This window comes from Xiphophorus couchianus, chromosome 6, assembly GCF_001444195.1.
Source record: "Xiphophorus couchianus chromosome 6, X_couchianus-1.0, whole genome shotgun sequence".
Taxonomy (NCBI): domain Eukaryota; kingdom Metazoa; phylum Chordata; class Actinopteri; order Cyprinodontiformes; family Poeciliidae; genus Xiphophorus; species Xiphophorus couchianus.
Window position 1 is genome coordinate 17,191,755 of NC_040233.1, and position 22,763 is coordinate 17,214,517.

The window sequence follows — 22,763 nt, forward strand, 5'->3', positions numbered from 1 at the left end:
CAAGCAACACCGTGTGACATAACATGTTAGAGATTTTAGACTGTTCTTCCTTCATTTCATTTAATTACTTTTACGCAGTAAAGGATTTCTGCAGCTCTCAGTTGAATGCTTATAAAAAGTTTGCTTTATTGCCATAAGGAGAACAAACCAAACTGGCCAAACTTTGCCCCTGTAGACTTGCTGCAGTGAAGATATTTTCTTCTACAAAATATAAAGATCTTCTAAATCAAAAGAACAATGCTTCCAATTCTCCTTTAAAAGAAAAGAAAACTGGATTATTGACTTGTATTTGTTCTGGGTAATTTGATTGATGGTCTCTATTAAAACCAAGCAGACAGGAGGACAGAAGAAGGCTCTTTGCAATCTTTTCAGAAAATAACTTTTGCTCTATAGAAGCGTCAGATCCAGATCATTTCACACGTGTAAGAGTAAAGCTGATAACTTGTCAGTGGGTTTCAGAAAGGTGGCAGTGACAGTGGCCACGGTTTCATTGTGTTGTCAAAGGGAAAACACAATGATAAGTGTGCAAAAGAAACATTTTTAAGTCTTAGTTATGTCAATGAAGCTTTTGACAAGTACCGGTAGCTTAAGGATTTTTAAAACATAAAAATTCTGAGTCAGTAATATATTATTACATATTATTGCAATCGAACCTGCTCATGCCAGTTTTATTTCTTACAACTATAATATATTCAGACTTATTTGTGGAAGCTTTGCATTACAGATGTAATAGTTTTATACACAAGAGAAAATGAAAGGATTAAAACATCAGCTTCACTGATGGATCAAAACATCTGGCCTTTTATAAAACAATCACTAATTTTTCCTAATCCTTAAGATTCGTCTTTGATTGTTAGAAATATTTCTCCATTTAGAGAAATTCAAAGTGTTGGTAAATCTTGAATACAATATGAAATTATGAAAATGCTCTTATGTTGAACATTACCACTATCACTAGTTAAATTAAAGGATTTTTGTGTAGAGAAAGAACAATGCATGAGAAAAAATATTTACCTTAAAGTAGTTTCTTCAACATGATAAATTGTTTTTGTTTGGTGCCTTGTGTAAAATTAGGTCCTGTTTCTTATTCCTGTTTTTATAAAAAAAAACAACATTCATTTTATTTGACAGAAAGGCTATATTAAGCTCTACCCTGCTCCATGTAACCACATGTAGGCTGCTGTGATTTAAGTTAGATCTGTATGTATCTTGCACCTGCTGGCTACCAGTAAACATAAGTTGCATGCTTAGCATTAAAATGTGAGGCTGATCAACACCTTATAAATGTGGAAAGATACAATTGTAGATATTTTTTCTTTGCAGCTTGGAGATTAAGTATTAAAAAGCAATCTTATGAGTTAAAACTCCAATCACTGATCACATTTTGACAATTTTTATGTGATATTTGATTCATTTTGGAAAGAAATACTCTGTTTAAGAATGGATTTTGATCTTCAAAGATACTGGTTGCAGAAGACATGTCAATTTCCATCAGGGACAGAAATAGGAAAATGTTCTTTGTGCCATGTTTTTGCTGTTGCTCATGATCTCTTGACGCTGCGTTTTTTTTAATTAAAAACATAATGCCTATCATAATCTCTTAGAAGAAAAAAAGTCTCAGGAACTTTCTGTTCTGGGTCAAATGACACTAGTGTACAGGAAACTGAATAAAACCCATCGCAGTATTTGAGGAGTAAAACTGAATTTAGTGGAGTTCAATGAGGACATCTGCTTCACCTGCAAGCTTCGAGGGCCATTTGTCATCCTGCATGGCCCGCAGCTGTCCTCAGCTCTCAAAGATGGAGATGTCATGTTGCAATCGCCACATCATCCGAGTGACTTTGCTCTGCGTGCTTGCTTCCTTTTCTTGTGAAAAGGAAGAGCATTATTGGAAACGGTGCTTAGCAAACTGATAGGATAGAAAATACCTGATGCTGTTATAAAAGGAGCAAAGCTGACTCTGCTGAAATGGCACAAAAGGTTCATAGTTTAATCTTTGAATTCTCAGAGGACAAAGGGAAGTGCTGCCGTCTTGCAGGTTGTACAGGAGGGTCTGTTAAGAGAAAGTGCTCTGCTTCTAGCTGCAGACATGTCTTTCAGCTGACCATTTGTAGACATTCAATTTTTAAGCATGTCTTAACATTTACTAGGGCTGCTGTCATGTCAATCACATAGTTGTTTTATAAGAGTGCACTTGGAAACAACAACAAAAAAATCCTGTAACTGCAACAGATCGATGAAACAAATATTTTGTTTTACAGTGTCTTTACAAAAGTCTTTAAACTTTTATACATTTGATGATGTTACAAACACAAAATTCCATTTTATCTTTTTCCAATTCCTCCATTATATTTAGGTGTGAACTTTTACTGGGCCACTCTAAAGGATTGTTTTAAGCTTGGATGTAGACTACTCCATTGTATCTCTGGCTGTGTGTGTTTAGGGTTGTCATCCTGTTGAAACACACCCATCGCCACAGCATGATGCCGCTGCCACCATGTTCCAGGGTGGATCTGGTCTGTTGGTAGATTTACTGTCAGTTTTTTGTCCTACATGTCTGGCAAGCAGTATGTATCCCAAAAGGTTTTAAACTAATATGGCCGCACCATCCTTTTGCTCAAGCTTTCTCTCATCCACTCCCACATTTCTAGTGAGCATTGTCTTGGGAGCTTTGCAGTTGCATATAAGAGTAAATGGGACTGAATATAGATACACAGCATTATTTGTGTAAAATTAGGAAACCATGCAACATTATTATCACACTTCGCGGATAAGTGTTATTTTGTGTTGGTCTACCATATAAAATCCCAAAGACTTTAAAGTTTGTGACTATATATAAAATGGGGAAGTTCCAGTAGTATGAATACATTTGCAATGAGCAAATGTAAGGGAGTAAAATCTTAAATGTTTTTGTCATTTAGGTGTCTATAACATGCAATGTTATCTTAACAAAAAAAAGTAGTGTGTAATTTAATTTAAAAACTAAAACTTGCAGATTGTTCTGCATTTTCATGAGAGGAAATTAAATAAATTATATTATTTGTCTATATTGTTGGCAAAATAGATAAAACTTGACCCAATGAAGTGGTGTGCCATTGTAAAATATCTTGGCCTAAAGTGCAAAATGTCCTCTCTTTCTTTTCTGCTGTCACGATGCTCCCAGCACTCTCTCTGTCCATTAGCATCTTCACCACTGTCATCTCAATTAGGTGTGAGCATCTTTTGTAGTGAGACTCCACTGGATTGGTCAAATATATTATTGTAATGCGAAATATGAAGACTCGTCCTTCACAATGTCTTTTTATGAATATGTGGACAAATTATCCTTATATAAGATTTCTTATCCTATTTATTTAGGAAGAAATTTGTCTGTTTTTTTATATTGAGAAAAAATAACTGCACTCAGCATAGTTGAGAGATGGAGATAAAGGAATACCACTCCCTCCAGAGGATTTATGAGCATTCTGTCCTGTAGGCAAGCACAAAAGGACACTGAATGACATATCTCATCTTCTCTATACAGAATATAACCCCATGCACTCTGGTAGATAATCATCTGCTGCAAATGCATCTAGTATGCAAACTCATATTTTTCTCTTTCCATCAGCTTGTTAAGAAACACTGGCTAAGGTTGAAGGACTGGAAAATCTCAAGGCTGTGTAAAACGTATAGACTGATGGGAGCTGAGATGATCTTAAACTGTTGTTATTGTTATGATTAAACAAAATATTTGTCTGCTATACATCTGTTGTGATGCAAAAGCTTCAACAAATTTTCCTACGGGAGTAGTAAAACTACATTTATTTAAGTACTGTCATGCTGTTTGAAAACTGTTCTGTCCTACATATCTAGATCTACCTCCATTCTTAACATTTTTAAGTGGTGCCTTCTTAACTATTTAACTATTTGTATTTAATAGTAGTTAAATACAAATAGGGTTTCACAAGTCAACAAGTACAACATTATTTTGAGATTTCTGGAAATAAATGATAATAAAAATAATTATTAGGGACCCCTGACATATCAGTATCTTTTGACATTAATCAGTTTTCATCATAAGTAAAAATTTAAACTTGGCCAAAAAGAACAACCAATATTTAATTTCATCTTGTTGCCTTTTGTGTTTGTGTGTCAGGATCTTAAGATACATGTGGTAATAAGAGATTTGATAGATTGCTTAGAGATTTACCATGATACAAGATTTGCAGTTCAGTAACAAAAATTCTGTACCTGATCCTAAAACTGACAGGTAGCTAATAAAGACAGACAAGGATATGGGAGACATGCTCATTCTTTCTTCTCAGTGTTAACACATAAGCTGCAGCAATCTGAACAAGCTAGTCCAGTGCTAAGAAGACCTGGGTTATCAAAACTGAAAGAATTGTTGTAGTTTGGAAGTAATAAAAGCATGGCTTAACATTACTAAAAGAATTGCATTTTGATAAAACCCTAATTTGAGAAATTTTATTTCTCAAAGTTAAAATCACTGTCAAATATCACATTCAAATCCTTGATATGCAATTTCACAAAAGGCTTCAGAGAACCTTGATCTAAAGTAATTGTTCTGCAAAGATTCCTAGAACCAAAGAAAATGAACAATTGTTAAAGAGAAACTGAGTTAGTATATTTTATTAAAAATACATCCAAAGGGAAATATGCTAGTCAGTATGGATGGGAGAATAGAGCCTCTGGGCTCTTATTTTATGCTATTTGAAATAAAAATATATCTGAACTTGTGTAAATACAGTTTTTACAATAATCATCCTTTATTTTCACTGTGAATCTAAGAAAGAGCTCATGATTGGAGCTACATTATTGACATCAAAGCAAAGTGCCTTTTTTGTCTTTGCTCATTAGAGGAAAATTGGAAGCTCAGTTAAGCTAGATGAGGATATCTACAACTTTGCAAACAAATTGGAAGCAATTTCCTAATTATTTGAATGGATTTGTTTCATAATATTTCAGATTATAGTTGTTATATGTTCTCGACTCGTCATAGCACCAGACATTGGTCAAATTTGACATAAATAGCTAAATGTACTGTGAAAAGAATACATAAAGAAAATAAAGAAAACCTAAACTTTTTTTTTTCAATTAATAGTGTCCTCAAATAAGCACGGCTAATTACCAAGAAGTTGTGTAAGTACAAATTATAGTAAAAAATGTTTAAAACATATTTTAAACATTTGAATAAAATGCACTTTATTTTTCTTTATAAATCACTTGTTTGCACTAGTGATTGAGATGGGACAATGATGATAGTAGTAGCACTGCTGCTCAACACTAATGTGAGTAAATTGTTGAGTAAACAATGGACACTAATGAGACAGGTTTTTCAAGGGTATGCTTTTGGAATTTAATAACTGTCATGAAAAATAAAATCATTTATGCTTGGTATTTGCAAAATCCAAAAAAATAGAAGAATGTGAGTTAATTACATTTTTGCTCTCTTGCATGTTTGTGTGTGAAGTGTTTGAGCAGATCCTTCATCAGAATCATTCAGATCTTGAGTTTCTGTCATTTCTATTTCCGGATGATTGTTTAGGAGTTTAAGCCCAGAACTGCCTCAGATTCTACATCCCACACATACATACTGACTTTACAATAACAACTCTCATCTCTGTATTGCTTGCAAATGTAGACGATATATTTTCATTCAAAGTCAAAAGCATGCAATCAACAACATTCACTAATTCATCTTTTTTTTTTCTCCAGACTTCACCTCTGTGGAAGAGCAGAATGTTATCTTAGCACCATCCTCCCTGATACTGCAGCGCAGCCACAGTTCAGGGACCTTTAGAAGAAATTCCATCCTCCAAACGATAACCTCAATCTGCTCTCCAGCATTGGCTCTACTGGGAATAACGCTGCTTACACATACACACAGCCAGCCAGCCAGGAGAAGTGACAGTGTTGCTCTCCCGCCGCCCAAATCTGACAGCCATGATCCTGATCCTGAGAGGCCCCCTGCTACAGCTTAGATCAGGGATCAGCTCGCTGCTCGATGGCTAGACCTCAATACTCAAAGAGCTGGAGGCCTTTCTGATGAGGTAAGTTTCAGTCTCTCTGCTGCATTGGTTCTTTAACTTGAGTGCGAGCTGATTTATTTTTTTTTCCTGCACTTGTTTTCTGTATCCAAGTGACTATCATGTCTCATTAAAACTGACGCGGTGTAGATTAAGCTTCTTCAAAACAGCCGTCAAAATGACTTGATTATTAGAATAAAATATAATGAGTGCAAAACTGTAAAAGTATAGACTGTTTAGTATTAAGGATCTTTAGGTTTTTATTTGCAATCTAATATAGCACATTCCACTGTGGCTTGGTTTTCTCATCACTCCGACAAGCCATCAGACACGGTAACACAGTTCATTTCTGGGAGGCTGGATTCAATATTGAAACATTTATTAGAATACCTTGGCTCTCACCTTTGCTAATAAATTATTCATTAATGCTTAATGGTCTCCAGTTTTCTGCAGAAAATTGCACCATTGGGGTTCCTTGTTCAGTCAAGTTTAGAAGAAGCACATTTAAATAGAAAAATCTCTTTCCCTCTTTTGTCTAAGCTCCATATGAGAAATAGTGGAGCATAACGGGTACAGGCAACCTGCTAACAATGCTGATTTAAACTCAGCCTTGTGGTTTTGCTGCATGACTCCATCCTATCATTAAGCATTTGTCCCTGCAGACCTAAATTAATTTTGCTTTTTTCTCCATTCCAGAATCTCTCACTGCATTGTAGCACATGGATTTCAAGACTTCAAATGAAGAGGTTGGTAGGATTTAATCAGTCTGACAATTGACTGTAATTAAAGAAAGTGGCCAAGCATTTTAAAGCATTAGAACACAACATTAAGCCTCCCAGCATGTTTAAAAAGCTAAAGAGTAGAACTGCAGGAGAACATTTTTTCTTAACAATTTTGCCTCTTATTCGCTACTTTAGCCTCTTAGAAGATGGTGATGATGGATGTACAGAAGCCACATCTTTATATCTGCTATTAATATGAAGTAGTGGTTAAGAAAAGATGTGCATCCTCTTTCAGTTAGAGGGTTTATATATCTGGACACAATAAATAAAACATTTGTTACAGTAAATGTTGTTTATAGGTGCTGCTAATAACAAGCAGTGGATAGTGAGGTTCTATACAGTAATTTCCAAACAATTTGAGGCCACTGAAAAGTATTGTAAATAAGTGAAAAATATTGAAGATAGTTCATCAATTTCCTAGAAATGGAAGCGGAGTGAATCAACCTATAGACATTATGTAAAATGAACTTTTTTGACCTTTTCATCATGTTATAATGTTATTCCCTCAACTCCTCCAGATTAGTGTGAGTAGCAATTAGCAAACGCCTGGTGGAACTGTGAGTCTGCTGAGCTTAGTCCAACAATCCTGAGAATTCAGGAGCTTCTTAAAGAGACAGAGGTCAAATTCAAAGCATCAAATTACAAAGTCAAATTTCTTCTTAGTTATGTTTAATAGATAGAGCATATTTATAACAACTGAAGGTAACAGTTAATTGATTGTGGTATAAAATGGCACTATGTACCTAAAAGGTATATAATACCACCTTGTTCATGACAGTACATTTAGAAAAATGTCTATAGCAGCCTGACTTGGACGAGACCTTATCTTGACACGCAGTCGTCCCCTAATTACAAAGCCAGTGTGATGTTAGGTTTAGTTATATGTGTATCTTTTCTCTAGAATACAAACCTCAACTAACTGAAGGAAGACTGGGAAGATGATTGGCCTAAAAATTTCTTTTTTATTCTTGATACGTGAAACCTTAGCCTTAAAAGAGGGTGAGCTTCTATCTTATTATGACTCCACATCCTATGTGATGACAAAAGGACAGTTTTACAAGCATTAGCTCATACCTCACATTAGAATGCGCCTCCACATGGGTCTCAAGTGACCGTTTGCGATAAGCTCCGTGCTCCAGTTCCGCATGCCGATAAAGTAATATCACATGAGGATCTGACTCACAGTCAGCGGGGGGCAATGCATGGCTCTATAAATGTTTTATTAAAAAAAAAAAATCAGGAATTGCTTTCAGAGCAAACCACATAACAGACTTTATTATAGACATAGACATTAATCTGACACATGTCAAATCTGTCTGCGTCATGTTAATAGCTGTATTTTGACAGAGGTTCTGGTAAGTCATGCTTGCTCTGATGGAGAAATGACTGATGTGTTGACAGGCTCTCTGTGTGTAAGCCCACCTCTGCTGACTAAAGAGAAAAATTAAAGCTTTTAAACTTCACATTCTTAATACTGGATCAGTAACTGTGTGAGAATATTTATATATATAAAAAACTAAGAAGAAGTCTTGACAGCTCTTTGCAGCTTCACTGCCTGCATTAGATGTGAGCAATGTACAACAATGCTTTTCCTCCCGCTTTTTACGCTACACATCCCAATATAATATATCAAAGTACCCATTTTAAAGACCCACAGTTTGTCTTGGCTTTAAACATTCAGGGATTATGGAGGAGCAGTCAAGATATACAAGACGGATTCATAGGTTAGGTAAGGGAATGCATCCACCGTCACTGCAATAAAAATGTCTGTAGCTATATATTCAGTATATTTTAAGTCTGCCTTGATGTCATTAGTCATTCCTGAACTATGCAGTGTCTTGCAAAAGTATTTAGAGCTTCTAAACGTTTCTGGATTTTGTCATTCTACAATGCCAAACTTCAATGGGATTTATTTAAGATTTTATGTGATAGACCAACACAAACATGTAAAATTGATAGAAAATGAAATTACTTCTACTATTTTGTCTGTTTACACAGTCCTGGTACCTCCTACCCCAATGGAAACAGCTGTTCTGTGAATGACTTTAAAAGTTTTTGACCAGTTTTTATTGTTAAAAGTGAGGAACACTGCAGACAGACAATTTATAAAATAATATACCAAGTTACATAGAAACCCTACAGTATGTGCTGTGAAAATACATCACTGTGAACAAAACCATCCAAGACTTGAACATTTATTCTTCTAGAGACTCTTTTTCTCCATTTGACTTGGCTGAGATATTTTGTAAATAGGCCTGGGTCCCCACTTCAGTTTGTAGATGTAAAAAGCTGTTATAGACATACCAGAAAAGACTTGGAGGTGTCATGTCATCAAAAAGCAGTTTTCTAAGTATTCTCTTAGGAATAAACACCATATTTTTGGATTTTTATTTTAAAAAAGACAACCTCTTGAAACCAGTTATGTGCTAGTTTGTGTTGATCATAAATTACAATAAAATGCATTGAGGTCTGGGATTGTAATGCAACAGAATATGAAAAAGTTTCAAAGGGGGGGCTTTCTTGTGCAAAACACCATAGTTGTAGTAAAGCATGAAAAAATGAGGGCTCACTTACAAATTTAGCAAACGGACAAGACATTGGCCGTTTTGTGGTAATCGTCAGCCTGGACTGCCATTGAATGTTACCTGACCAATCTGATCTCAGTTAGCTTTCTTCCGTCCTCTGTCCACTTGTTAAATTGTGAGGTAAACTACAACCATGGGCTTAATCTCAAATGAAGCCAATAATACTTCCTTCATCATGAGGCACACATCATTATAGAGCAAAAAAGTACTTTGAATCAGCATGACTTTATGCTCATTCTCACTCTTGGGGCCTCATTTAACTAACTTCTGGGTTGATGGAAAACTACTGCTGTTTTTTCCACTCTTTGATATTGAAATGCATTATTTCTAAATGTAACTTTCTTTCTGCTGTTCTTGTAGGTGTAACCCATCTCGAAACACACTCCGATCAACTTAGAGAACTTTAGAAAAAGTGTAATTTGAACAATTGATTAAATTTGTATGCAGAGTTCATTTCCAGAAGAAACACACAGTTGCTCCACTTTCTTTTTATGTGCTGTTTACCCATCCTATGTTCTATGGTCTGACACAAATCCTGACACAAATTACCATTACCTCTTTCCTTGTGTCACATTAGAATGTGACACAAGAACTTACAGAATTCTTGTAACTTACAGAATCAACTCACAAATGTGTGAAATACACATATGATTTTTGCAAACATGCAGAAATATTAAAATCATTTCTCATTTCATTATACATTTATACCAAGAAGCCAGATATTCTTTCATTTTGAAGAATAGTTACAAAATGTATCAACCTTCTTTAAATTCATGTTCCGACCTGTCCTTTAGTTAGCTTTCATTGTTTTGTTTGAAGAGCAAATGAAGAAATGCTCAACACAAAAATATATGGAAATGTGATGAAAAGTACTTGAAATCATGCCCTTGAGAAATTGAAAAAAAAGAAGAGAAAAACTCCAGCAAATGTCTGACACAAACCTTGACTGATACATGGTTATTCATCAACTATGCCAATATTTTAGTTGATCACTCATTGAGAAAGTTTTTGGGCACAAAGTTACCTTTTTTGATCTATGTAAGGGTGTAATTTTTAATTTGAATTTATTTTTTTAGATTTAGCTAGTGACATGGGAGTTAGGAGTCTCTTAAATTAGGTGCCATAACAAGAAAGCATTTCATGGAAGATGGTCTGACACTAGTCAAAAAATGAGCAAAAAATAAGTCAAAATAAAATTTTAAAATGCCTCCAGAAAACCTCATGAAATATTTTTCACCACCACTTCAAAAGGTTTTAGCAAAATCTGCCTCTTCTCAAGTAAAGCATGAAGAAATGAAAGCTCACTTACAAACTTAACAAAGTGCTCTAGGCATTTGTCTTAAAATGAAATAAAATACAGAGGTTTGTAGTTGTGCTGTAACAAAAGGTGAAAAAATTTGAAGGGTACAACTTTTGCAAGGTATTTTATTTACTTAATGAAGTTAAAAATAGCAAAAAGAAAGCACCTTTTAATTGCACCTTTCATATTTTCCTCCCTGATGGTTCTTAAAATTATGCTCCCTATATAGAACAAGATGTCCTTGCTTCATTACTTATGTTGTCAGTAAAATGTAATACACTCTATCTCAGAGCAAAGATGCTGATGCAGATTGGACTGTTAGGAGGGGAGTGATGGTGCACCTTAAAATTGGATGGAAGATAAAGCTAATTATTTGCAGTATAAGAGGCACAGCAGGTCAGACGACACTTAGTCAAGTGAGAGGCTGGCTGACCTCAATAATACACAGACACTACTGCCCTCATTTCGCTTCACTAATGATGCTTGCGCAGACCCATATTACTTCCAATAATGTGAATTAATGCCTCACTCATTCAATTTCCAACACCACGGCTGGAGGTGAGAGTGGATGGGCTCAGTTTCTTGCGCTTCCCAATCACATCTTAAATATATAAACTGACTATTACCCGAGTTTAAACTTCCAGCAGCAATGAAGCTCAGTGTCTTATCTGCTCATATGCGTCATATGCTGGGTGACAAGGATGCTGACACTGGTGGCTTTCTTCTATTAGCAGTCTCATCAGGTGAAGGTGCTCCTCTTATTCAGACCTTTTTTAAGTCAAGAACGGGACCGGCATCACAATTAGCCTTGAAGGAGGAAAGGAGATGCAGAATGCAAATTTATGCAGATTAGCGTGTTGTTAAGGGACCGTTGGAAATACATGCACAGTCCTCACTTTTGCTTGTTATGAAGTAGAAACAAACGTAGTGTTTAGTTTAATATATATTTTTTTCTTTTGGTCTTTCCATGTCACAGCTTCCTGATTCGACCGCAGCCTTTCTCTCAGGCTAAATGAGATGACACAATCTGAGAGCACCTTTGTCTATGAAATAATACAAAGCACACAGAAAGCAAATCATTTTCGGGACTCTCAAAATACAGTTCAATATTTGAAGTCATAAATCCATTTTTATCTTTATTTCTAAAAGAAATGGTTCCCTACTTGTTTTGATATTAGTATTAGCAATTAAAGCATTGGGAAAAAATGGAAAATAACAGACATCAGCCAGAACTAATTTCCATGTTCATCCTGCAACGAGGGTTCTCAATGACATTTCATTTCATGGCCAGTTAATTTTGTCATGGGAGGAATGATGAATGATTTTATCTCTCTGACTGTTTGCAGACAAAGACTGGGATTTATTTGATGCAAGAAGGTAATGAGGAGCCATTTAATATTCGACTACACTTGGCCAAAGATATTCTGACTATTCAAGAACAAGATGTCATCTGCATTTCAGGAGAACCTTTTTATTCAAGCGTAAGTAACCCAGTCAAAGTCATGGTTCTGCATGTGTTCACAACACATCTACATCAGTAGAATCATGCCCTATAAATGAAATATGTTCATCAAATAGTGATTCACCTGCTGATCTTGTTGTGTTGAATATAGCATTTAGCTCTCACTTGTCATCACTTCCGACAGCTTTTCCTTTGCATGCACTCTTTCTCATGAGAAACAAGGCTAGGGACTATGGCCTTTACCAAAATGGGATTCATGTAATAACATTTTCCCGGATAAAAGTCGTCACAGACAAATGGAGGTTTACGTCCTCCAAAACATTGTTACTAATCTACGAAAAGGTCAAAGACATAGAAGTCCAGACACATCTTTAGCGTGTCAAGTGAGGACATTTTTAACCTTGCAGACGAGTTAAACTTTCCCCTGATAAAACTTTACTGCATCGGAGACAGACGAGTGGACTGAGGGGCCTTATGTTTCATTTGTTATGGCAGAATGTGTTGGCCTTCCTCCTGTTCCAACACATTCCCACCCTGTCGTGCTTGGGTCGCCATCTGGCACTGGTTTGATAAGGCAGAGGAGGGACTTGCTTAAACAGCGTTACGCTTAGTTGCACCAATTGGTTCAAAAATGCATCAAGGAAGTTTTCAGCCTCTAAAAATTGATGTGAATTCACATTGCACAAGACTTGATAGCTTATTTCTGTTTTCTAACTTTATATTTTAGAAATGGTTATATTCTTGCAAATGTATGGTAAAGTTTATGTATTCATCAAAAGCCATTTTTCCCAGGATAGAATAAGGACACAGTACAAAACTTCTTGATATTTAAAAACTAGAACTGCATACACACATTTGCATTTATGGAGGAGTTTCTATAATACACACACAGTTAATATATGCTCAAATAAATACAAACACATATTAGTTGATTAATTGTTACTTTTCAAGTTGCATGTTAATCTCAATTTTGTAGCCATCAACAAGCTTTGGGCATAATTCTGGCTGCATATTTTATCACTTAATTTTTATCATACACAAATAGTTTGGAGTTAGGACTTTTCTTTAGTTGGTTAGTTAGCTTCCAGCTTTTAAATAATGTTCAGGTTTTGGATTTAAGAATGGAAGGCTTGGGAGGCTTTGAAATCATAACCCTAACCAATTACAATTACACATGAAAGCAAACTGAATTTCCAATTCAGGATCCAATAAGGCTCCGTCTGGAAACTGCTGAAACACCTATTTCAATGCCTATGTCAAAGCAGGTTCAGATTTAACTGTTTCTGAGAGTACAGCTACCAAGAATGCAAATTTTGGTTCAATACAGACACTTATTCCATTGTGACATTTGCTGAAACCAGCAGATATCACAATGGATGAAGGAAAAACCCTCTGGAGAAAGATTTTATAGCGAAGCTGCACAAACATTTTGTTACTTGTCCACAATGAAAACAAAAATGTTTGGAGGTGTCGAGGTGAGCCTTAAAACCCTTAAAAAACACTGTTCCAACTGTGAATCAGGACATTGGCAGCATAATTCTTATTGTCTGTTTTGGTGCCAGTTGTTGTGGTATTGCACAATGTTGGTGGAATGATTGATCTGGAGGACTATGAACAAATATATCTTACCTTAAAAAAGCTAGTTGGCTGGAATTTGTTCTAATAGTGCAAAGGGTTGCAAATAAAGTTGATTTTGAAATTAATATAGTTTTTGTGGAATGAACTCTACAATTTCTGCAGAGAAGAGCAGTTAAATATCCAGCTAGGAATCTGCCAGAAGCTAACATCTTTCTATTAGTCAATTCTATTGGTGGGGATGTATCGGCATGCAAGACTACACTAACTGGTCACTTAATTAGGTACGCCCTGATCCCCATTTTACTTTCAGAAACGACTTAATTCTTGATGACACAGATTCAACAATTCAATTCCTTAGAGACTTTGATCAATATTAACTTGATAACACCCCTCAGTAGCTGCAGATTTGTTGGCTGCACATCCATGATGTAAATTTCTCATTCCACTTCTACTCAGAAGTGCTCTGTTGGACTGAGAGCTGGTGACTGTGGAGGCCACTGGAGAACAGTAAATCAAGTGCCATGTTTAAAAAAACAGTTTGACATTTTTGGGGATTGTTGGTATTCCCGCTAGAAGTATCAATGAGAAGACTGTAATGCTGTGATCACAAAAATTATTCATGACCAACAACAATGCTCAAATTGTGGCAAATAACAAAACTCAGTTATTAAGAGGTCCAACTTGTGTTAAGAAAAATGTCTCACACCTTTACAGCACCAACACCTACCTGAATTATTGATGACAGAGATGGCACATTTTGTCATCTTCTACTCTTGTGGTCCATTTGGTCCAACATTTATTCTCCTGTGTGTTCAGAGACAGCATTCCTCATACCTTTGTTCTAACGAGTTATTTGAGCTACCGTTGCCTTACTATCATGTCGAACCAGTCTGCCCACTCTGCTCTGACCTCTGACATTAATAAGGCATCAACTGTCGCACATTGGATATTTTCTCTTTCATAGACCATTCTCTGTGAACCCAGGAGATGGTGGAAAATCTCAGTGGATCAGTAGTTTCAGAAACGCTCAGACCAGCCCATCTGGCATCAACAACCATGACATATTAAAATACACTAATATCTAAGTATTAGAGATTGGCATTCTTGTTACAAACTGTTTATATTCTTGTTGCTTTTGTCTGATTTTCTTGAATGATAACTTAGTTCACAGCTAAATCACTAAAAACAATGAGAAGAGTAAAGCAAGCAGCTGGATTGTTCCTAGTGTCTAATTCTTAATAAACTCTCTTAATTCACCATCATAAGTGGAACACGAAACAAAAAACATTTTGAATCCTAATGACTTTAATATTAGTCAGAATCTCATACTAAATATGCTGTAGGTCATATTTTAAAGTTGTTTTTTTTAAATCAGGATATTCTCTTTTTTTGATAAAAGCAAACTCACGGGAAAATCATCTGTAAATCATTTGTAAAGATTCATTTTGAACTTGGTTAATGCTATGACAAAAATAGCCACATTCTCATTCATCCAGCTAACCATGACGCGTGTTCCCCTGCTGTCTGTTATTGAACATCCGATCATGATCTCCCCATGTAAAGAAAGCTTTGCTAATTTGTTTGTTTTAATTAGATTGAGACATAATCATTCATGTGGACCTAAGAGAAAATAACAGTCACAATGTGACTCCACGCTGTCAGTTTTAGTGCACATTAAAAGTAAATGGAGTGCTATTTAAGTTCATTTTTTATCTTGATTTATGCCCTTTCATTATTGCTACATTTGAATTTAAGAGCGATCCCTGACAGGTCTGACAGCAACCTAATCTCATCTTTTCCCTCTAACTGCAGGAGAGAACTGTAACAATCAGACGGCAGACGATTGGAGGGTTTGGTCTCAGCATCAAGGTAATTTAGATCTCAGCTGATTAGGCTGCCCAACCTGACGTCTTTAAGTTGAGTGTGGACAAGTGTTATTGATCATTTCCTTGTCGAACTGCAACAAACTGCCTTTATGTTCCAGCTCATTTTGCATTGCCTCCACAGGGTGGAGCAGAGCACAAAATCCCTGTTGTGATATCAAAAATATCAAAAGAACAAAAAGGTATCAGATCCATTTTGTTGATGTTTTTCATCTCCTGATGTTTCAACCCTCTAATTTGTGCTTGCTATAAAGTGTTTGTTGTTGCTCTGTTTGTTTCCAGCTGAACTCTCTGGGCTGCTTTTCATCGGAGACGGCATCCTTCAGGTAAAAATGTCACATTAATGTTTTCTTCTCTCATTGTGCAAAATAACACACCCAGTGTATTTAATAATTCATGTGCCACATGTCCCGGAAACTATGTGAAATAATTACTCATCCACACGGCCAAAAGTCTCATTTATCACATATATTTCAGCCAAAGCACATGGTGTCCCACATGGTAACTGTGGGAGTCCATCTAGGTGTAATATAATCCCACTTTTGAGATTATATTGTAATATACAGTAATTGCACTTGTTTGTGAACACACCAGACAAGTCTCCACCATTAATGTTGTTGAGAAGAATGGATAATAATTTCAGTCCTTAGATTTGCTAGGTTGATAAACAGGGTAGTGGCAGTAACATGGTGAGGCAATGTTTTTTTTGTTGTTGTTTTTTTTTTTTGCATTGACAGCTAAGATGGTCAGAGTTGATGGGATGTTGGATAAAACTAAATACAAGATATTCATGAGAGAAAATGTGGTAGAGGCTGCAAAAGACCAGAGACTGGTTTAAAGTTTTACCTTTTTGAGTATGACAACTAAATTTAAAGCTATAGCTGCAACAGAATGGCTCAGATCAAACCATATTAAAATGATTCAGTGAAATGTCATACCCACATCTAACTGACCTCATATTTCATGGTGAGGTGGTCTAAGGGAGTGGATACATAACTCATTCAGAGCTTTATCCATAAACAATTGAGAACCATGCATTATTTGCCATTCATTTTGTAATTATTCAACTTTGTACATTACTTACAGTCACAATAAAACATTTTATTAGATTCCAACCAGAAACGTGCAGCTAGATTGTCACAGATTGTGTGAAAGTTTAAATACTTTTGAAAGGCACTATAGTATGCTTCTCTCATTAATCATTTTGTAGAAAGCTTTAGTGCTTTGGTGGTGAAATGTTATTCAGAGGACTGATGTTACTGTTGTTTTCTAGATAAATGGAATAAATGTCAGAAGCTATCGCCACGAGGAAGTGGTAAGCTGTCAGCTCATATTTCATAGTTTCTTACACAGAAACAACTCTTTCAACAGCTTATCTTGTCTTATTTTGATGATTTGCATCTTTTTGACATGTAAAGCCACTTTTTTCCCTCTTTCATCCCTTCTTATAAGCAACTGTAAGAAATCATATGCAGCTTCTTTAAATCCCTTATCTTGGATTTCCATTTCCATTCTTAGCTCGACACTGCCATGCTATGTCTCATCCTCAGCAACCCCCCAGTGAAGAAAAAACTTTGCTCTTTGCAACTTGTAGGTGCAGGTTTTGAGAAATGCAGGCGAAGAGGTAACCCTAACGGTGTCGTTCCTGAAGAAGACTCCTGCCTTTTTGAAACTGCCGCTGTGTGAGGACTGCACATGTAAGAACCTTCCACCAAACGCTGAAGCACTGGAAAGTAATTAACCAGGATTATTTTTAGCTGGTCTTATTTTCTGTCTAGAAGTGGTTGTCCTGGAAACAATAAACTCAAGCCTCTTTGAGAAAAATAAAAGTGACGTTTATATACAGTCAATGGACAACACTCACTTTTTCTCTCTGTGTGACACTAAATCAAACTAAATGTTTAATATTTTAAACTGGTTAGGATTACTAATATTACTTGGATTTGCTAAATGTCAGAATAATAAGAGTTTGATATATTTTTAGACTTTCTTTAGAGTCTGATGTTTACATATATTGTATATATGGCTTAAATGTCTTTTAATTTAAAGTTTTGCTCAAAGATTTGGGGTATCCTAGCACAAGCTTCTACATAGGTTTGGATATTTGGCTCCTTTTGACAGAACCAATATTACTGGATCAGTTTTGTAAATGGACTGAATTTATATAGGACATTTCTAGTTGCACTGACCGCTTATAGCATTTCACAGTGCTCTAATTAAAGCATTTCGCAGTGCTTTAAGTAGCAAGAAAGTAATGAAGAAGACAGATAATTCTGGCATTTAGCAAATGGAAAAAAACCCAAAACATTGTAATCCCTTACTGACCTAAAATTGACCTAGAAAAAACAGGATTGTGTCTTTTTATACAGCATATGAAATTCAACTATGTCTTTCTAAACATAACAAATTGACCACTTGGTTGTTTGAGTCCAAAAAAGATGCTACTTTGTTAAGGAGCGAAAAAGGCAAGGTGACTCGTGTCGAGCTCCACAAAAGGCGCTAAAGACCAAGCTGAAAGAATTGACTCATTGCTCATTGTGGTGCAATTGATTGTATCTCATAAGAGAACTTCAGCTCATCATCAGACATGAAAGCTTTTGTAAAATCCTTTTATATGCGTATGTAGGCCAGGTTGACTGGCCGTCAGTCAGTCGACTGAATACAAATTGGCACAAAGCAGGAGCCAGCAATGGAGCAGAACAAAGTAACAAGCGCTTGCTGATGAGACAGATGGAGAAAATAATGTATAATATATACGTCATTTTTTAGCCTTTATGTACTTGCTTCATTTCTAGGCATTCCCAGTGACCAGAGTAGTGGGACATCATCTCCTTTGTGTGACAGCGGCCTACACTTAAACTACCACCCCAACAACACGGTATTGTTCTTCAGACTGTGTGACTGAACGATTCCATAACTGTCCTGCAGTCGTGCAACAAGCGTCTCATTGTCACTACCAGCGAGTTGTTTCCATGCAACTGTCACTGCACATTGATAACCATGACGCTCTATCTTTACCGCTTGAAAAGGGGTGAATCAGCTCTAATCTGCAGCCTGTTTGTACATCTGCAACACCAGTAGCTGTAGCAGTGGCATCAGTTGATATGTGAAAGACTTCACACACAGAAAATAAAATCCTCTTCTAACTTATCCTTCATACTGTTACAGGACACATTGTCCTGCTCGTCCTGGCCCACTTCTCCGGGGCTTCGGTGGGAGAAGAGATGGGTGGACCTGCGCCTTATTCCTCTGTTACACTCACGCTTGTCGCAGTACATCCCCGGCTCTGACGTTTGCAGGTGAGTTGTGAGGCAGAATCTTGAAGCACAGGGCTGTTTTTTTATTTTTCAAGGCTCAATATAGTAGTTGTGCTGAGATCTCTTTCTTGGGGATTTTAAAACGGAGCACTCTGCTGAGGTCCATCTATAAATAGACCATATTTTATGATTTTTCAATGTGGCTCCTTTGGTCATACCTTGCTCTCTTTGATAAAAATGAACTTTTTTGTGGTAAGTAGTTCATAAATCTAGCACAACATCCTTTTTACATACTTACTTTGCTTCCAACTGAACTAAACCCACAAAACATACTAAATAAAGCAGTAAGCTCGATCTTACTTACTAAGCCACTAATATAAACCAGTAATAAAACTGCCTTCTATTTATGAGCTCTTTGGGTCCCTCATAGATAGAGGCTGCAAAAGAGTCTAGACTGAGGAATTCCTGAAGGACAACAATTCTAAACCTTTAGAGAAAGTTACAATGAAAAGGTTTAGAACTGCAATAATTAATCAGATTAATCATAATTAATGGATTAGAGGAATAATCACCAGCTAATTTAGTAATTGAATATTTGTTAACTAGAGTACACAGGCTCTGAAACAGGCCATTGCTGAAGGAACAACACACTCAGAGCAGTAATTAAGCCAAAACTTTACAAAGTATATGTAATTTTTTTCAGATAACAAACCTACTTTGTCTGTAAATGTGCTCTACACAGAACTCCTCAAGTAGCATCATTTTAACTTCACCTTGTTCAAATTCTCTTTAAAAATCCTCCCATTATCACCTTTTGCTATCCAATTATAATTATTTATTTGAAAACATAGTTAACAAATCAGCTCTACACAAGTCAAGCAGGAAGGGCTGAGCTTTTCACATGTTGTTGTTATGCAGTATTTCTTTAGCTGCAGATGCATCCTTTTCTACAAATAATGAAGCATACACTAAAATAATTCTATGTTATTGCATTTTAGGCAATAAAATGCTTATTTTTTATTTTAAACTTTCTATATGCTTAAGTGGCTAAATGAAAACCCTGCAAATTATGCAGTATTTTTAAAGTGATTAATCAATTTATCAATAGAATATTTAGTTACTAAAACAACTGTTAGCTGCAGCCCGAATGTAGCTTTTATCAAAGAATAGCCATATGTTTGAAGGGTCCAGTTAAAGTCCAGACAAAATCAAACTGAGAATCTGTGGCAAGATGCAAAACTCCAAACTGACTTGAGCTATTTTGCAAGGACGGATGTGGTAAATATTTAGTATCTAGATCTGCAAAGCTGGTAGAGACACTCTGCAAAATTCATGCAGCTGTAGCTGCTTTAAAAGGTGGTCCTACAAAGAAGGATTATTGGGACTGGATCCACACTTTTCAGATTTTCTATTTCGTAAAATTCAGAGAATTGTGGGGTTTTTTCTTTCCACTTTCCTTCCACAATTTTTATTACTTTATATTGTTCTATCACATTAGATTTCCCAAAACACCTATTCAACTGTTGTAACAATAAAATTGTGAACATTTTTGGCTTGTTTTTAAATATTAAAACCATTAAGAAATACACTAACCTGCCTTCTGAACCTAATTTGTGTTATTTTGATTTCTGTTAAAACAGTATGAGATGAGTAAAAATTGCTGATATTATTCAATAATATTTTAGAACTTTATTTCTCTGTTGCATGTCAACTAGGATCAAAACATTTAAAATTGTTCCCAAAGTTTTATTTGCATGGGGGTTCTTTGCATATGCATCGGAATTGATCTGATGAATTTGTCATGCTTGACGTATTAAGCCATTAAGCTGTCAATAAATGTATTTCCATTTTTATTACCCTGTAAGTGATAGCTGCAGTAATCTTGCGGATTAGACGTTAATGGATCTCACTTGTGGTTTGGCCGGTTTTAGCCCATTAACTGACAGCTGGCTGAGGATATTGCACAAGTTTTTAGGATTTATGGGCCATATTACAGGCAAGGCTTTCAGTTTGTGTTGTGGCTGAGTGATGATAAACATGTATCACAGACTTTAAATGTGTTCTCTTTTTTTATTGTGTTTTTTTTAAAAAAGATATTAAGACTTTAGTGTTTTTTTTTAAGATGGAGCAAATAAAACATTTAGAAATATAAATCTCATTTAAAACCTCCCAGTTGGTTCAGACCGTAGTTATTGTTCCTTTTCTGTCTCTAAACTAAAATTTAGAATGATAATTTACGGATTTTAGCTATCAAGTTGCTTTAGATCTGCTGTAAGGCAGTTTTCTGCCTTGGCAAGCAAAACTTTCCTGCTTTCAGTGTCAAGAAGTAAATACAGGCTAATGGTCTCATGTGAGGAGTTATATTTTAAGGATCCAAGCTTTTCTACCTGGTTTCTGTTTGCTGAAGGTCTTGTTCAATGAAGAAGCAGTTTTCAAACAGCATCATACATTTTTATTGTGTTGTTTTATACACTGACGTAATTAGACTTATGTGTAATTATAAACATCAACATGAACCTAACGTACCTTTGTCTATTACTTTTGTGGTTTCTGTGTTGATATCCTGCTTTGCAAAAGTCATTATATCTGTTAAACTGTTCACATTTTGTCATTTTACAATAATGGACTTTCTTGCATTTTGGGAGGAGGGGGAGAATTTTATGTAATAAATCAACACAATGGCATTCATTTTAATAAAGTGGGAGAATCTTTTCAAATGTAAAAATCAGAGTGTGGGATCTACTTGTATTCAGTCTCTCAGCAGGTTCTTTGTAATATATCTCAACCAGCTTTGCACATCTTGAGGCTAAAATGCTTGTCCATTCATCCTTAAGAATAGTTAACAGTCAGATTGAATGGAAAGTGTCCACAAACTGTCATTTCAAAGTCTTGCCACTGATTCTCAGTTTGACAAATGTCTGGATTATTTCAGGGCCACTGGAGCGCTTGAATATGTTTTGATTGGAATCTGTCTTTGATCTTAATTTTATTCTCATTAGATCAGAGTCCCTTCTTATTATGTTTACTGTGTTCCATGCATGGCTTGAGGCAAACTGCAAAATGGCCATATTGTGACTTTCTTTCAATAGTTTCTTTCTTTTTGCCACCCTTCCATACATATCAGATTTGTGGAGTGCTATCTGTCAGCAGATCCTCCAACCCATTAGTCTCCCATCTCTGCTGCACCAGCAGTTACAACTGGTCTCTTCTGTTGTTTAGATGTGTTTCTCGGTCTTCGTGATGTTGATTGTTCACTTTCAGGCCTTTACAGAACAGCTGTACACAAAGGTGGACTATTTACTAATTAGGTGACTTCTGAAGGCATTTTGGTAGCACTGGATTTAGGGGTATCAGAGTAAAGTGAGTGGAATACATACTAACAGCATAGTTTTTTTTTTTCAGATTTCAACTATAAAGAACTTTAAGAACCATGTAAACCATGTTATAATTAGTGTTATCTATTTCACAAATATTTGTGTTGCTCTCAAAAAAGCAAAAAAAAACCCAAACAATTATTGTTTCAAAAAAGGGGAAAAAACCAACTCAAGGTATGGGAATAAGAGTACTAAATGAAGACGATCAATAATAATTGTTTCCTTTACACTTGTAAAATAGGTTCTGATAGCTACCTAAAACACATTAAAGTGCATTATTATTATGTCAACATGTACTGAAAGAAAACTCCTGCTGTAATGTTTTATTCCTATGACACTTTCAGGAAAAATGCTTTCCAAGTCATAGCTGTGGACGGAGTTTGCAGCGGAATCGTACAGTTTCCCACTGTTGAAGACTGCTTGGACTGGCTTCAGGCAATAGCAAGCAACATTTCCAGTCTCACCAAGCACAATGTGAGTAAGAAACAATAACAGCTTTTAGAGCCCTGTCCCCTG

At 35.9% G+C, this 22,763-nt stretch overlaps 1 protein-coding gene across 1 annotated transcript in view; it reads left to right on the forward strand.

Moving 5' to 3' along the window:
* The window catches only part of sntg1 (syntrophin, gamma 1), a 59,988-nt gene that overhangs the window by 13,923 nt on the left and 23,302 nt on the right, over positions 1 to 22,763 (forward strand). The window contains exons 2-12 of the mRNA XM_028019460.1: positions 5,716 to 6,050; positions 6,723 to 6,772; positions 12,040 to 12,174; positions 15,546 to 15,602; positions 15,741 to 15,798; positions 15,899 to 15,942; positions 16,890 to 16,931; positions 17,211 to 17,313; positions 18,412 to 18,494; positions 18,785 to 18,915; positions 22,592 to 22,721. Of these exons, the coding sequence (XP_027875261.1) occupies positions 6,746 to 6,772; positions 12,040 to 12,174; positions 15,546 to 15,602; positions 15,741 to 15,798; positions 15,899 to 15,942; positions 16,890 to 16,931; positions 17,211 to 17,313; positions 18,412 to 18,494; positions 18,785 to 18,915; positions 22,592 to 22,721 (810 nt within the window). The 5' untranslated portion in view covers positions 5,716 to 6,050; positions 6,723 to 6,745. The remainder of the gene's footprint in view (positions 1 to 5,715; positions 6,051 to 6,722; positions 6,773 to 12,039; positions 12,175 to 15,545; positions 15,603 to 15,740; positions 15,799 to 15,898; positions 15,943 to 16,889; positions 16,932 to 17,210; positions 17,314 to 18,411; positions 18,495 to 18,784; positions 18,916 to 22,591; positions 22,722 to 22,763) is intronic.